Source organism: Aulonocara stuartgranti, assembly GCF_965226115.1.
Source record: "Aulonocara stuartgranti genome assembly, chromosome: 2".
NCBI lineage: Eukaryota > Metazoa > Chordata > Actinopteri > Cichliformes > Cichlidae > Aulonocara > Aulonocara stuartgranti.
Genome location: NC_138940.1, coordinates 16,802,039 through 16,818,316, shown reverse-complemented (window position 1 = coordinate 16,818,316; position 16,278 = coordinate 16,802,039). Strand labels below are relative to the sequence as shown.

General features: G+C 44.3%; 1 protein-coding gene across 2 annotated transcripts in view; it reads left to right on the top strand.

The window, feature by feature from the left end:
- The window catches only part of fat2 (FAT atypical cadherin 2), a 92,754-nt gene extending 88,666 nt beyond the window's left edge, over positions 1 to 4,088 (top strand). For both annotated transcript variants that reach the window (XM_082550953.1, XM_082550954.1), the window contains exon 29: positions 1,151 to 4,088. In XM_082550953.1, the coding sequence (XP_082407079.1) occupies positions 1,151 to 1,650 (500 nt within the window). In that variant the 3' untranslated portion in view covers positions 1,651 to 4,088. The remainder of the gene's footprint in view (positions 1 to 1,150) is intronic.
- Positions 4,089 to 16,278: the final 12,190 nt, after the last annotated feature.

Below are 16,278 nucleotides of genomic sequence, written 5' to 3'. Positions count from 1 at the left end.
TGATAAAATGTTAACCTTAATGAACTTTTTTATTAAAATTAATAACATTTTTTTATTATTTATTGTTGAATTAATGATCAAATTCAAGTTACAACTTTTAAAAACTTATCAGTGATTACTGTAAAAATGCAGAGCACATCCAGAGCTACAACAGATTTTTATGGATTTACAGACTTTTAGTTTTTACGGTAATTATTATTATTGATGTTTAATATTAATAATAATAATTATGTGATAATATTATAATTAATAATAAATATGAGGTTTGAGGGCGGTGTTTCGTAGCTGAATTATAGAATGCTTTTTACACATATGACTATGTCTGTGATGCTCTGATGAGTGAACTCCTCTTTGTGGAAGTGACGCCGTGCGTGTGCTCATAACCAGATGTGTGTTCAGAGCGGTGACCTCTGACATGACAGATTAAATGTCACCGAGTCACCGCTAAGGTTACGTAAGCGGCACGTTTTCCTCTCTCCTCACCGACTTCCTGCTTGTTTAATAACTAAAGTCTGAAGCAGCTGCTGCACATGATTAAAAATCCTCCTGACGGTCACTTTTGCTTGGGATGAACAACCTGAAATCACCAAATTAGTATTTCAAGGTTGAGACGTAGCTCGAGATTACAGCGCAGAAAGATGGAGGAGCTAATCTTTAAGGTTGCCCTTGAATTGTTTTAATCTTGGCCATAGATAAGTAAGGAGGATTATTCTACTAAGGAAGTCATTAGACATGTTTCTGGATCAGTCGCCTGCCTCTAAGTGAAATACGGTGACCTGGGGACGCGGAGCTATTCTCACACACACCCACTGAGTGTTTAATATGCAGATTGTTAAAGCTTTTGAAACCCACTTTCAGCCCTGTGTTCAGTGTCAGTAGATGTGGAGAAGTTTCACTTTGATTTCAGCGTAGTAAAGTTCTGACTCCATCCCGGTGGGTGGGGATTTTCAATCCCTCGTTTCCAGCGAGTTGCTGTCGCTGATGATAGACGACATTGCAGTAAATCAAATGTAAGAGCAGGAGTGGCCTGGGTAGTGTTTGCCTGGGACATTTTAGGTGAAAGTTGGAAGTAAGTGATGATTTTCTGAGCTGATTGTTTGAGTGCGAAACCATCAGTAACCAGAGCTCTTCCTCTGCTTCCTGTCCTCAGTCTACCCCGCAGACCCGGACTATTACGGCCGTCCGGCGGTCCAGGATTTCCCTCAGTTTGACATCGTAGAAGACACTTACTCCACCTCCACCATGGACTCCCGCAGGAACTCTAGGTTTGGTGGCTTCCCGTTCCCGCTGGACCGCTGCGACCGCCGTGCACCCCTGCCACCGTGCTACAGCAACCAGAACCTGGATGATTTCCTGGGTCCAGACGGTCTTCCTCTTCCGAGCTCTCAGTGCCCCAACGAGTACACCGCCATCAGCTACTACCCGACCCAGCACACCCGCAGCCTCGACAACGTCACGGGCTACAAGAGACTCAGCATGCGCCTCAGCGTCGCCATGCCCTCATACGCTGAGCAGGCCAGCCCGCCGCCGGCACCGAACCTGAACCAGGCCCAGCCTCAAACCCGAAAAGCACGACAGAACCCACGCAGCTGCGATGGGTCAAGCATGGTGGAGAGTGACTACGGGAGCTGCGAGGAGGTGATGTTTTAAGGTGGTGACATGTGGGCGTGGTCCTCACACGGCAATCAGAAGAGATCAGATCTCTTCGTCGCTCTGTGTGAGATGATCACAGCATGTGGAATGATTCTTCACACACCTCTGATTTGTTAGACTCTTTAAAGTGTTGCAGTCTTGCTGCGCCAGATTAGACAGAGCATCTCAGGATGGCTCGCTCACCTCCGCAGAACAAGTTCAGCACAAGTTCATCTTCTGTTGTTGGGACACCACCCAGGGTGTTCGCTGTCTCGACAGGGCTGTGAAATCATGGACAATATTACCCAGCGGGCTGTGAACTGCTCAGACTTTTGAAAGCTTCAAAGCGGAAAAGTCTGCCTCTCTGCACTCCAAACACACCTCCCACATTTCACCGTTCACACACACTCGTCTGATCAGCCACACAGCTGGAGCTGTGCTGAACACGGACAGCACATCCTGCTGGGTGTGTTCGCTCATATCTGCTCCTAAAAGTGCAGAAACAGGTTTATGGTATGTCTAAGGATTTCAAATCTCAGCGTATTAAAGCACATTTCATACAGGAGAAAGGTGTCGGTGTTTGTTGTTAGCATTCAGAGGGCTGGATCCTCGTTAGAAACATGAAAGCGATTAAAAAAGTGACGTTATTGTGAAGTGGACTTTGTATTTTTAGCTGTAAGAACTCTGTAAACATCTCTTTGTGGATTTCAATGAGTGAATTTGATGACAGTATTTTCCGTGTTTGTGTATCGCTGCCCTGCATGATAAAGGGAACTCTTAAAGTGCAGCAGGAGAGAATCGTCCATGCAGCCATTTTAAATGGATTGAATGAGCAGAGAAGCTCGGAGTGCACGATGCAGCGTTTTTATAAGTGACTGTTAGATAGTGAAGAGTCGATGTTTAGTTTAGTTTTGTCAAATCAAGTTTGACCTTTTCTTTTTCCCAAAGAACTGAGCAGAGACGACTTGTTTCTAATAACACATAGAGTTGGTCAGTTCATTGTCAAACTCCCTCCTGCCAAATTACGTGTGAAGGTTATGATCTGAACTGCAGGAAATTACAGAGGAATATTTGGATGTGAGCAGCTTCAGTTAAAAGCTGAAATAATTGTTAATTGTGACTCACAGACTGGTTGTTTCAGTGTTTCTGCTTAGTTTTCAACTCTGTGGTAGCCGTGGCACTTTGTGAAGATAAAACTCTCAGGGTTCGCACTGTCCTCCTGCTACCTGCTGGTGCACCGACCACTTCTTTGATCCCCAAAACTCCTAAGTGGTCATCCTCAGCCTCTCCTCTCAGCTGTGTGCAGTGTGTCTGTAAGCTCAGGTTTTAAAAACTCAGTGTACCTACAGCACACGGGGAGCTCATGGTGTCCCAGAGACCAAATATTTGAAGGCTTCAGAAAAGGCGAGCTCACTTTGTTGCGACAGCTGGAAGAAGATCCTCATGGATCATTTTATTGGAGCTGAAAGAATCTGGATCTTTTGTTTGATTTCAGGGATGGAAGGACAGAGTAGAGCAGGTTAAACGATGTCCAAGCCTGAAGTTTTTTTCAATGAGCTCCTCCAGGCGGTTTGTGGATTCCAGGACAGAAGATCAGATCTGGGACACTGAGTCGATCTGGCTGCTGTTTGGTCAGTTCATGTTTCTGTAAACGATGAAGTGCCGGCTGAATATGAGCGCTGTGTTTACCGCTGCCTCCAAAACGTGCCAAGGCTGCAGATGTAAAAATCAAAGCCTGCATAAGCGGCGTATGTGGTGAGCTCTCGGAGGCTGGGGAGATAAACAGTGCACGAGAGCAGCACTTGTATCTGGAACACGGCATTTGTAGTAACGTGAAGGCGTTAGCAGACGGTGATTCGGGCAGGGCTGGTTCTTAATGTCCTGACTGTCCAACCTGTCCCATCTGGCACCATAATGTCAAATTGCCAAATCAAAGCACGCACACTCCACATATGATTACATATTACTCCTGCTGAGCTTTGGCTTTTGGAAGAATTCGGGTTGAAACAGAGACATGGCTACCACAGTGTGATTGTCTCATACTTTTGTTTATGTTACGCACAAAAACCAGGGGCAACCTAAGGGCCAGCCGTGACTAAGGCTGAGGATGTGTGTGTAGATGTGTTATGGACATGATCCTTCTCTCACTGGTGGTTCCACTGTGAGCTCTTTCCCTTTGTTTTGAGTCCTTTGTACAAAAGAGATCCCATAATCCACTCGTGTCGTGCTGTACAGTCTGTGCCTGTGTGTTGCTGTGCTGAATATGAATCACTTGAATGTATTGACATGTGTTGTTTGTATTCATTTCATCCATAAAGTTTATTTTTGTACCAATGTGGGCATCCCCATGTTTTGCCCTGATGTTTTTCTCTGAGAGATTTTATTAAGATGCTGTCTGTCCATTTGTTTTCCAATATTGTAAAGAGAATATGAATAAAGATATTATCTTCTGTAAACACCGACCATATCACGCTCTGTTCCGGTCAGAACAGGCCAGGTGGAAAAACAGCCCTCATCAGACAGGATTAGTGTTATCACAGGAATTTGATCTTCACATCTGGAATGCAGCACGATGATAAACTTTTACTGTTAAAACTACTAAAATCTCCCCATTCCTCTTTAACAGGGCAAGTGGTGTCCCCCAGAGGTCTGTTCTAGGACCTTAAACCTGTAGTCAAGTTATCAGTTCAATTATATTTTGTTTAAATAGCAGCAAATTGCAACACCAGTTGTCTTAAGGGACTTTATAATGACTTTATAATGTAGGGTAAAGTCTCAATAATATCCTGATGCATGCTCAATCATCCAGGTAAGGATGATTCTGTTCATCTGGACGTTTTCAGTGGGAGAAACATTTCGTCACTCGTCCAGGTGACTTCTTCAGTCTCAGCTGACTGCAGTTTTCCCCAACCTTATAAACAGTGCTTTTGCACAATGACTAAACTAGCACCACTGAATGAACAATGGGCTGGGAGGTCATTTCCATGATCATCAATATGCAAATTGTCATGACCATTGATCAACAACCACTGATCAAAGACCAACGCTGAGGAACGCTGGTTTGAGCGGGCAGTCAAGGTCATTTACGGGAAAAGGGAAAGACTGAATTGAGGAGGAGGCCTAAGGGTACATCTGTCACCATCTGTCACAATGCTGTGATTGCAGCCATTCCCCAACTCTCTGTGAATGTAACTCATGGACATTGATCAACGGGCTTTGATCAGTGCGAAAACCTAATTGTCTCTCAGCAGTTTGTGAAATACCTGTTCAGTTCAGCTTGAGCCAAGATGACTAAAGCTGGGCATACACTGTGCGATTTGTGGCCCATTTTGAGACATTTTTCAGTCATGCGACCATTTTGGGGATCGGCCTGAGTTTTGCCTTAATCGTGTGTCGTGCATTGTGTAGTATACATGGGGTAATGAGAAGCGATTAACACCTCACAACCAGCTCCCGATCAGCAATTGTACGGTCATAAGAAAATCAAACCTGTTTGAAATCCTGGGTGCCCCTCGTGAGGGTATCGCACTGTTGAAGCAGTGCCATGAGCCGATTTAACGCAACCTCTCACGCTGTGCATGCGCAAACAGAAATGGAAGTGAGAAAGATGGAGTAGCACGGCAGTGCAGCGTGTGATCTGGACACAAGCGATGGAGGCCCAACTTGTAGAACTTTGGCAAGCTCATCCGTGCCTTTTTGATGTGGTCTCACAAAATTATCACGACTGCAACAACCGTGAAAAGAGTTGGATGGATGATTGTAATGACCACGGCAGACCCAACAACATGAACATGCTTTTAAGCATCACTTTATTGCAAACACTATTTAGTCAAAGGAGCTTGCAAAGAAAAGCGTCTGGACTTCTTTAAGTTGCTTGAAGACGTTTCACCTCTCAGAGAGGTACGATGACCTGGATGACTGAGAACCTTCACAGACGCACGCTATTTACACTTTTCTCACGGATGCTGTGCACACTCGGCTGCAGTTCTCCTGCTGCCAGCCACACACATCAATAACAACAACATGATAGGACTCAGTTCAGCCTTTTAACCCAGCGCCTACCCTTAGCGGCACCGCTGTTCACACCCCGCCGCATAATTGCTGCTCGATTGCAGCTGCCTGGTCAATGTTTTTCCTTAGCAGTTTAGCAAAGTTGGTGGTGTGAGTGTGTGTGTCTGTGTGAGTGAAAGACAGAGAGGGAGAGAGAGGGAGAACGAGAGACAGATTTTGTGTTAGAAGATTTTGTAACACTTCATGTTACCACTTCATGTTATTATGCACGCACAGAGTGAGCAATCAGGTCACGTCAGAGCATCAGGCCGTATAGTATGAGACTATGCATTGTGACCTATGAACTTCTAACCCCTGCGATTCAGTTGTACAGTTTGAGCAGGAGCTGAATAACGTGACTAAAAAAATTGCAGTGTAGGCCCAGCTTTAGATAAACAAGATCACTGCACAGGAAGCAGAACTGTCAGTTTCTCTAGTTGAACCTGTGGAGGGATCATGGACTGCCTGCAGTTTGCTTACAAGAAGGTGCTCTTCACAGGTTCACCTACAGGAACCATCGCCCAGCACATCCAATCATATTCCTCGTGGAGGCGTCACACCACACACCAAAGAAGAAAGTGCAACAGGGCTCGCTTTGTGAAGAATTAGAGTAGTTTCCCGGAATGAAAAGTGCATTCATCTAGATTGTTAATGGAGCGTGTTTAAAGACATGAAACGCTGCAAAAACAAGCAGAAGCTGCAATATGATGATGATGAATGATTCCCCACAGACTCAGTCATGTTCCTGAAATGATTAAAGACACGTAGTGAAGAGCAAACGAGATACGAGCACCTTCGTCTGCAGACTGAGGCTGTGAGAGTGTGATGGGACGACAGCACGTTGAGAGATAAATGCAAGACAGCATGTGCATGTTTTAAACTTCCCTTTTAAAACAAATGCTCTTATCTGGCCGAGTCTTGACATTACCTGATAAGGTGTGTCTGTTTTGGGTGAACCTGCTTTCAGCTACTTCCACTTCAAGTTAGTGACTCCTGTTTTCTAAAACTACAGGTGAAACTTCAGCTGATATTGTGTATACTCATTATCCATCCATCCGTCTGTCCATCCGTCCATCCATCATTTAATCTGTCTGTCCATCCATCCATCAGTCCGTCCATCCATCAATCCAACCGTCCATCCATTCATCCAACGTCCGTCTATCCATCCAATGACCATTCATCCAACCATCCTTCTCCAGTCCTGAGCACTCATGAGCTGAGGCGTGTGTTCCGGAGCATTAACACCAGGAAGGCGGCCGGGCCAGATGGAGTGCTGGGCCGGGTGCTAAAAGACTGTGCTGCGGACCTGGCGGACGTCTTCACCTCTATATATAACACCTCGTTGTCCTGTTCACTGGTACCATCCTGTTTCAAAGCAGCAACCATCGTTCCCATCCCAAAACAGTCAAATGTCACATGTCTGAACGATTTCAGACCTGTGGCACTCACCCCCATTCCCGCCAAATGCCTGGAGAGACTGGTCATTAAACACATCAGAGCTGCTTTTCCACCATCCCTGGACTCGCACCAGTTTGCATACAGGGAGAACCGGTCAACCGAGGATGCGATCGCCACAGTGCTGCACACATTACTGAAGCACTTGGAACACAGGAACACCTATGCACGGCTCCTCTTTGTAGACTACAGCTCGGCTTTTAATACCATCCGGCCATACAAACTCCGTCCCAAACTCCACCAACTGGGACTTAACTCCTCTCTGTGCAACTGGATTGTGGACTTCCTCACTAACCGTAGACAGAGTGTCAGAGTGGGTAAGAACACCTCTTCCACCCTTGTGGTCAACACCGGTGCCCCTCAGGGGTGTGTTCTGAGCCCTCTGCTATACACTCTCTTCACCCATGACTGTATTTCCTCCTGCGCGTCCAATCTCATTGTTAAGTTTGCAGATGACACTACAGTGCTCGGACTTATATCCAACAATGATGAGACAAACTATAGGACAGAGGTGCAACAACTAGAGTCATGGTGCCACGACAATAACTTGGTCTTAAACACCAAAAAGACCAAGGAGATCATTGTAGATTTCCGGAAGAGGGGTCATAACAACCATCTGCCTCTCTTCATTGGCAGTGAGGCGGTGGAGAGGGTGAGCAGTTTTAAATTCTTGGGGGTAACTGTGACCAAGGACCTGTCCTGGGGCAACCATATCACCTCAGTTGCACGGAAGGCCCAACAGCGCCTCTACTACCTGAGGAGACTGCGGAGCGCACACATTCCCAGATCTCTGATGTTGAACTTCTACAACTGTGCCATCAGCAGCGTTCTGACGTATGGATTTCTAGTGTGGTTCCCCAGCTGCACCAAGGCCGATCAGCAAGCACTCCAGCGGGTGGTGAAAGAAGCTGGCAGAATTATTGGAACAAGTCTGCCAGAGATCAGTAATATCTTCCCCACTCGCTGTCTGAGGAGGGTGCACAGTATCCTGCGGGACCAACATCACCCTGCGCGCCACCTTTTCCATCTGCTGCCCTCAGGGAGAAGGTACAGGTCTATACAGGCCAGAACATCCAGACTGGCCAACAGCCTGTATCCACAGGGTGTGAGGCTCCTGAACTCTCTGCCCCCCTCTCACGGACAATAACCATATCCAACTTCTTAATAGCAATGAACTGGTCTGCATTGGTGCATCATATCTTTATTCTCTTCCCCCTCCTGCCCCCCCCCCCCCCCCCCCTCTTTCTTAAATAGATAACTATCATATCTGATATCATATCTCACAGTACAATAATATTGAATGGGTTGCATTGTTGTATTTCTGTCATGTTTCTCAGGTCTTTGTCTGAATTTCTACGAACATTATTGCTAAGGATTGTCTTATTGCATTGGAGTCACACTGGGTTAAATATGTACACTTGGGTTTTAAGGGGTATTTATTATTTTCTTCTTTTTTTGGGTTGTATGGAAGCCCCAAACGCAATTTCATTGTTCTTGACAATGACAATAAATAAATACTACTACTTTTTCCAGCCGTCCATCTATCCAACTTTCCATCCATCTGTCAATCCGTCTATCCGTCTGTTCATTTATCCGTGCATCCATCTATCCGTCCATCAGTCTGTCCATCATCCATCTGCCCGTCCGTCCATCCATCATTTAATCCATCTGTTCATCCATTCATCCAACCGTCCATCCATCAATCCAACCTTCCATTCATTCATCCAATGTCTGTCCATCCATCCAACTGTCCATCTATCGTCTATCTGTCTGTCCATCCATTCATCATTCAATCTGTCCACCCATCCATCCATCCATCTGTCAATACGTCTATCCATCCGTCCATTTATCCATCCATCCATTTATCCGTCCATCAGTCTGTCCATCATCCATCTGTCCGTCCGTCTATCCATCATTTAATCCATCTTCTGTCCATCCATCCAACTGTCCATCTATCGTCTATCTGTCTGTCCATCCATCATTCAATCTGTCCATCCATCCATCCATTCGTCAATCCACCCATCCATTCATCTGTCAATTCTTCTATCCGTCCATCCGCCCATCCATCCATCAATCATTCAATCAGTCCATCCATCCATCCATCCATCCATCCATCTGTTATTAAGTCCTTCCACCTGTCAGTCAGTCCATCTGTCCATCTCTCCATCCATCCCTCCATACTCAGGGCAGACTGCACAAATCACAGCAGCTGCATTCTGTGGAAGGTTTTATTTCCGTGGTTAATTCTTTCTACAAAGAGTAATCTTACATTTAACCTCCCCACATCAAGCTGCTCCGTCTGCAGTGCAGCAGAGGCTTTCCCACCAGCTGTTTGATGCCCACAGTTTCCTGATTATGTCATCATCCTGACAGCCTGACATGATCTGACTGATTACAATGATGATGTTTCAGCGCCAAATCACACAGACCCCGAAACACTTGCTAATGACTAAGTATCTCCTCAGCCAACAATTTACCCTGCTTCCTTAGCATAATGAGTGCGATATAATACTTCATATAAGAATATGACTCTCATTATTCCTGGTGAGGAAGGCCACACCCTTCCTGCACAGGACACTGCAGGAAACCTGGGAATAGGCTGATTGTTCCTGAACAGTGCAGCAATGTGAGAGGAGGTAAAAATGCTGAAAATCTGCTGGTTAAAATTTTATATTATACAGTGGGGCAAAAAAGTATTTAGTCAGCCACCGATTGTGCAAGTTCCCCCACTTAAAATGATGACAGAGGTCAGTAATTTGCACCAGAGGTACACTTCAACTGTGAGAGACAGAATGTGAAAAAAAAATCCATGAATTCACATGGTAGGATTTGTAAAGAATTTATTCGTAAATCAGGGTGGAAAATAAGTATTTGGTCACCTCAAACAAGGAAAATCTCTGGCTCTCACAGACCTGTAACGTCTTCTGTAAGAAGCTTTTCTGTCCCCCACTCGTTACCTGTATGAATGGCACCTGTTTGAACTCATCATCTGTATAAAAGACACCTGTCCACAGCCTCAAACAGTCAGACTCCAAACTCCGCCATGGCCAAGACCAAAGAGCTTTCGAAGGACACCAGGAAAAGTATTGTAGACCTGCACCAGACTGGGAAGAGTGAATCTACAATAGGCAAGCAGCTTGGTGTGAAAAAATCAACTGTGGGAGCAATCATCAGAAAATGGAAGACATACAAGACCACTGATAATCTCCCTCGATCTGGTGCTCCACGCAAGATCTCATCCCGTGGGGTCAAAATGATCATGAGAACGGTGAGCAAAGATCCCAGAACCACACGGGGGGACCTGGTGAATGACCTGCAGAGAGCTGGGACCAAAGTAACAAAGGTCACCATCAGTAACACACTACAACGGCAGGGAATCAAATCCCGCAGTGCCAGACGTGTTCCGCTGCTGAAGCCAGTGCATGTCCAGGCCCGTCTGAAGTTTGCCAGAGAGCGCATGGATGATACAGCAGAGGATTGGGAGAATGTCATGTGGTCAGATGAAACCAAAGTAGAACTTTTTGGTATAAACTCAACTCGTCGTGTTTGGAGGAAGAAGAATACTGAGTTGCATCCCAAGAACACCATACCTACTGTGAAGCATGGGGGTGGAAACATCATGCTATGGGGCTGTTTTTCTGCCAAGGGGACAGGACGACTGATCCGTGTTAAGGACAGAATGAATGGGGCCATGTATCGTGAGATTTTGAGCCAAAACCTCCTTCCATCAGTGAGAACTTTGAAGATGAAACGAGGCTGGGTCTTCCAACATGACAATGATCCAAAACACACCGCCCGGGCAACAAAGGATTGGGAGCCAAGCATTTGAAAGTCCTGGAGTGGCCTAGCCAGTCTCCAGACCTCAACCCCATAGAAAATCTGTGGCGGGAGTTGAAAGTCCGTGTTGCTCGGCGACAGCCCCAAAACATCACTGCTCTCAAGAAGATCTGCATGGAGGAATGGGCCAAAATACCAGCTACTGTGTGTGCAAACCTGGTAAAGACCTATAGTAAACGTTTGACCTCTGTTATTGCCAACAAACGTTATGTTACAAAGTATTGAGTTGTATTTTTGTTATTGACCAAATACTTATTTTCCACCCTGATTTACGAATAAATTCTTTACAAATCCTACCATGTGGATTCATGGATTTTTTTTTCACATTCTGTCTCTCACAGTTGAAGTGTACCTCTGGTGCAAATTACCGACCCTTGTCATCATTTTAGGTGGGGGAACTTGCACAATCGGTGGCTGACTAAATACTTTTTTGCCCCACTGTATGTCTTGTAGAAAGACATAACCGGTGGACATATGACCCAGAGCCAGTAAAAATATGTCAGCCAGGTAGGTTAGCCAGCTGCTTCTCTAGTTTCTCAGCTACGAATCACAACTTTGAGCTGGTGAAATACACTGACTGTGGAAGTGTGACGGGCCCGGGCAAGGGGAGGTAACATGTAGAGAGAAGAATGATGGGATTTTGTCAACGATCCACATCACTTCACTTTTCATGGTTAAGTTGGAAAGAAATTCACATATTTGAGCTGCGGTGATCAATAACTCATAAGAAGCATTATTAGAGCATTATTAAAGGACCAGCAACAGCTCTGAATCTTCCTCTGAGCTGGACCGACAGCACTGGAAAAGAGCACAGACACAATCGGTGATAACTTTGTGTTGATACATTCTTACATTTGGTCCCATCAGTTTCTACTGTAGTCACTGAGTTTTTAATTTTTTGTTCCAATTTTTTTTTTAAATGACCAGACAAAAGAGTGATGTCCCGCTAACTCACCGTGAGGAGGAGATGTGCCCTCTCTGCATGGATACATTCAGTCTCTGGACTGAAGTTTCCAAACTAAGTTATTCTTCTTTTCTGTTTTAACTGACGAGAACTCTCCTACAGCAACATGAAACACATCTTCCTAACGTATGTATTTTGGCTGACACTTTTCACAGTACTGAAATAATACTTTGAGCACTGTATAGCTTCCAGTGGTTAACTGAAATACAAATACTGACAAAATAACCATCATGCAATATGGCGGGACGATAGCGAAAGCTAGCTTACACAGCAAAATAAACAGCGCACAGTTCACCTCTTACAGTGAACAATGACGGACTAAAAGTAACACGAGTTTTGTGCATTGTAATAACCTTAAACAGGAGAAATAGTAGTGGGGGGGATAAATGAACATACTTGACACACAGCTTTCGCTTTCACTCGTCTGTATTGAATCCCTCTACTGGAGACTTGAGGTATTACCAATGGATCAACACCTAAAAACCTCAATGAATCGAAGTAATGTAAAGAACAGTGACCAAAGTTCCTCCACAGTGAAGCAACAGACTGGAAACATCACTGAACTTATCATGAGGTGGACTCTTCTCTGCCCGGAGTGAGGTACAAACTCTCTGTCACATGACTGTATGAGCATGTGTGTGGAAACAAAATCATATACACTATACTGCCAAAAGTATTTTATTATTTTATGTATTATTAGAGCTGGGCGATAGAACGATAACGATATGTATCGCGATATAACTTTTACTCGATAGAGAAATTAAGCTATCGCGATAGACCTCGCCGCTCTTGTCCTCTTTAAAAAAAAAAAAAAAAAAGGTCAGCCAATCCAAATTAAGTAGCGCAGAGCCGAACCAATCACAGCCGCAGCGTCACGTCGCGTGACTTGTTACATACAGCACAAGTGCCAAGCCGCACGTGTGTTTGTTTGGGAAGCAGCCAGCGGGTAATGGAGCCAGCGGGTAATGGAGGAAATGAGTGTGCCGACTAGAAAAATCAACCGAGCGTGACCGAAGAGAAAACAGATGATGGTTCCAATGCCGGAGAGACTGTCGAACGGAAGAGCCATAGAAGTTCCGTAGTGTGAAGGTATTTCGGCTATTTCAAGTCTGACAAAAACAGAGTAGCGCGCACTGTAAATTGTGCCGAAAGCAAGTCTGGAAATACAATAAACTGGTGCATGCGTCACACTGTGCGCCACGTTATTGTTTCGGTGAAATGAATTTCTACAATACTGTTACTGTTAATTCTACTCTCTGCAGTGTTTAAATGCTTACACATACACACAGTTACTGTCCCTCCACACATACGACTCGGTTCTGCTTCTATGCCCCAGCTTTGTTTACTTTTTCCCACCGAGGCTTCTAGACTTCTGATTGGCCAACATTTCTGCACGGTTAGGAATCTAGCGCCACCTGCTGCTTTGGCATGTTCATAGCAGCGTTTTCCTTCATTTCTGCCTTAATGTGTGGACGGGATTATTTTTTAAAACGAAAACGGAAAATCTCCGTTTTCAAAAATACCCGTGTACGTGTGGACGTAGCCTCAGTCTCTGACTGGAAGCGCTAATTCGTCATTCGGCTTTTGTCAGACTAAAGTAACTGTTAAAACTGTTTGAAAAGCTAAGCTATACAACAAGGAGAGATTGAGAATTTCCTTTTAGTTCTCAGTTTATTTGATATTGACAAAAGTTAGTCAATTTTGTCTGTTCTTCTGTAAAACAAACTAAGATTTATTTTTAGAATTAATATTTTGTTTCTAAGTGGAATTGACAATTTAGTAGTTTGTTTCGTTTGTTCTATTTTGAAACTTAAACGCTTTAGCGGCTGCCTTTTGTGTAGTTTGCAATATTTGCCTTTATTTATCTGAAAAAGTCTCATGTTCCTTAAGTACATCTACCCTGTTGAATTTATTATGGGAAATAAATATTTAAATAAAAACAAGCTGCTGATTATTTCACATTTTACTTGTGAGCAACGGCACATTTAAATCTTACAAATATAGTTATTTGGCTTATATCGTGATAGATATCGTTATCGCCTGAAATGAAAAAAACATATCGTGATATGAAAAAATCTCATATCGCCCAGCTCTATGTATTATATATTATATTATGAGTATTTGCTTGTCTACCTTCACTTACAGTCTTTATGGCCCATGCTTTGTTCACTGGTGTGAAGTCATGTTGGAATAGGAAGGGACAAACAGGGCAAAGGTGTAAACCCCAGCAGAGCAAACCTGCCATAGTCTGCACACACGCACACGCACACACACGCACACACACACACACACACACACACACACTCAAACTATATTAGACGGTGGCCTGCTGGATTTTAGAATCAAGGATCAAATATATAGGGAGTTCATATTTATGTGCACAGGTGTGTGTGTGTGTGTGTGTGTGTGTGTGTGTGTGTGTGTGTGTGTGTGTTTGGAAAGACATCAAACATCTTCAATTATTTCAGCACCTCGGGTGTCATTCTCATTATCTACGACCAGTGTGAGAGGGTGTGTTTTCTTTTTTTTCTGTCCCGTTTGGATCTTTAGCCATCAGAATTGTTGTCTTAAGGCCAAGAAAGATGCCAAGCGGATTTATTTTACCAAGTGGATCATCATGGCCTTGCCATATTGGTCCATTTGATTGACCTTTATTATAATTATGAATTTATTTTATTTTCAGTTGCTACAAACGGGACAGACATGACTGGGGGATAGGACAGGGAGAAAGAATGAAAGAAAGAGAGGGAGAGAAAGAAAACCAAAGGGAAGAAGAGACGGTGAGAAGGGGGGGAAGAAAGAAAAAAAAAAAAAAAAACACCTGGATCACCTGTATGGAGAAAAAAAAACAGAAGAGAAAGCAAACAACAAAGAGCAACATAATAAAAAAAACTGCACCATCACAATAAACTAGCTAGCAGTAGATAACAGTAGATACTAAATAATAAACGATATTGTGCAGCACGCAAGATAGACAGCGCACAATGTGCTTTGAGGCAGCAGCCAAGAAAGCTGTTTGTCTGTGAACACCCGTGTGTACATCTGTGTGCATACCTGTGTGGATCAGCATGCTTGTATGAGTGGGTGTGTTTTCATGAGCAGCGAGTTGAACAGCTGAGGAGTAACACAAACGTCCCAGAGATACACACACCTGTGCTGCTTTATGGAGCACGTGATGCAGAAAAACATTGATGGCAATGAAGAACAAGTCAGCGCTGGAGTCAGCAGACTTTCACTGAAACGTCTCCACTCAGACATCTGACCTTAGAGATGGACCCCAAAATGACTGCAAGATTCCACTCAGTTGTGAGCAAAACTTCAACCCTGCACAACTCACATATAATAAGCCACAGAAGTAATTTTAAATCGAGCACTATTACTGAATGTTTGTGGAACTGCTTCATTAATCGTTCATTGCTGTTAGTACAGAAAATAAATGATTGCCTTAATCTTCCACCTCCTGAGGCTTTATGGAGTTTTACAGTAAGTTTCAGCCCTTTGTTGTTTACTTGGTGTTGTATTTTCAACCACAGCAGGGGACCGTTCAGCAAGAAAAGGCTCGGAAAGCCCACATCGGAATATAGAGAACAAACCATTTGAGAGCTACACATTTCATTTTAATGCCAGAAAGATCATTGTGTATTTAAAAGTGTCTTTACGACGGCTGCTGCAGGTTTGATATGGGACTGAGAAAGAGCATGTGGTACTCACAAATACAGTGATTACCTGCTGATGCCAGGGTGTGAGGATTCATACCTCAGCTCAGGCAACCTTTTCCAATCCACACGGTGACAGGGTGGGTCAGTGAGTGACCTCCTCCATGGTGACGGATTAAAGAGCCTCTCGGATGAGCGCTTACGACTGACACAGCAACTCTAAAACCTAAACTCAAGTCGAACATTTTTAACGAATAAAAAGTAAATTGTCACCATCCATCTGCCAGTCAAAGAGGCCACACCCCTAATAATGCAAACTTTAAGCCTTAATATAATGAACGATATTTGGAGACCAGAGCAGTTTTTATATCAGGCTGTGAACATGCTCCCTCCTGGGAGTCTATGGGACTGGCTCAGTGCTGCCTCTGCAGGAGGTTTGGGTGCCTCAGGCTTCAGCCGTGGCTGCTGATGCTTGTTTGCAGCTAAATATTTGCTTTCATCACGCAGATGAAACCAGTTCTGTATGATCTGTACGAGTTGTTTTTCTGACCTGAGTGGGCATTCATGAGAAATTTCTCTGCTCTGCAGGCACTCAGAGTGACTCAGCAGATTCATTTTTTTCATTCCTTGACCTGAGAGTAGACTTTACAATTGGCCCAGACATTTGTTGCTTTTCCCCCCGCC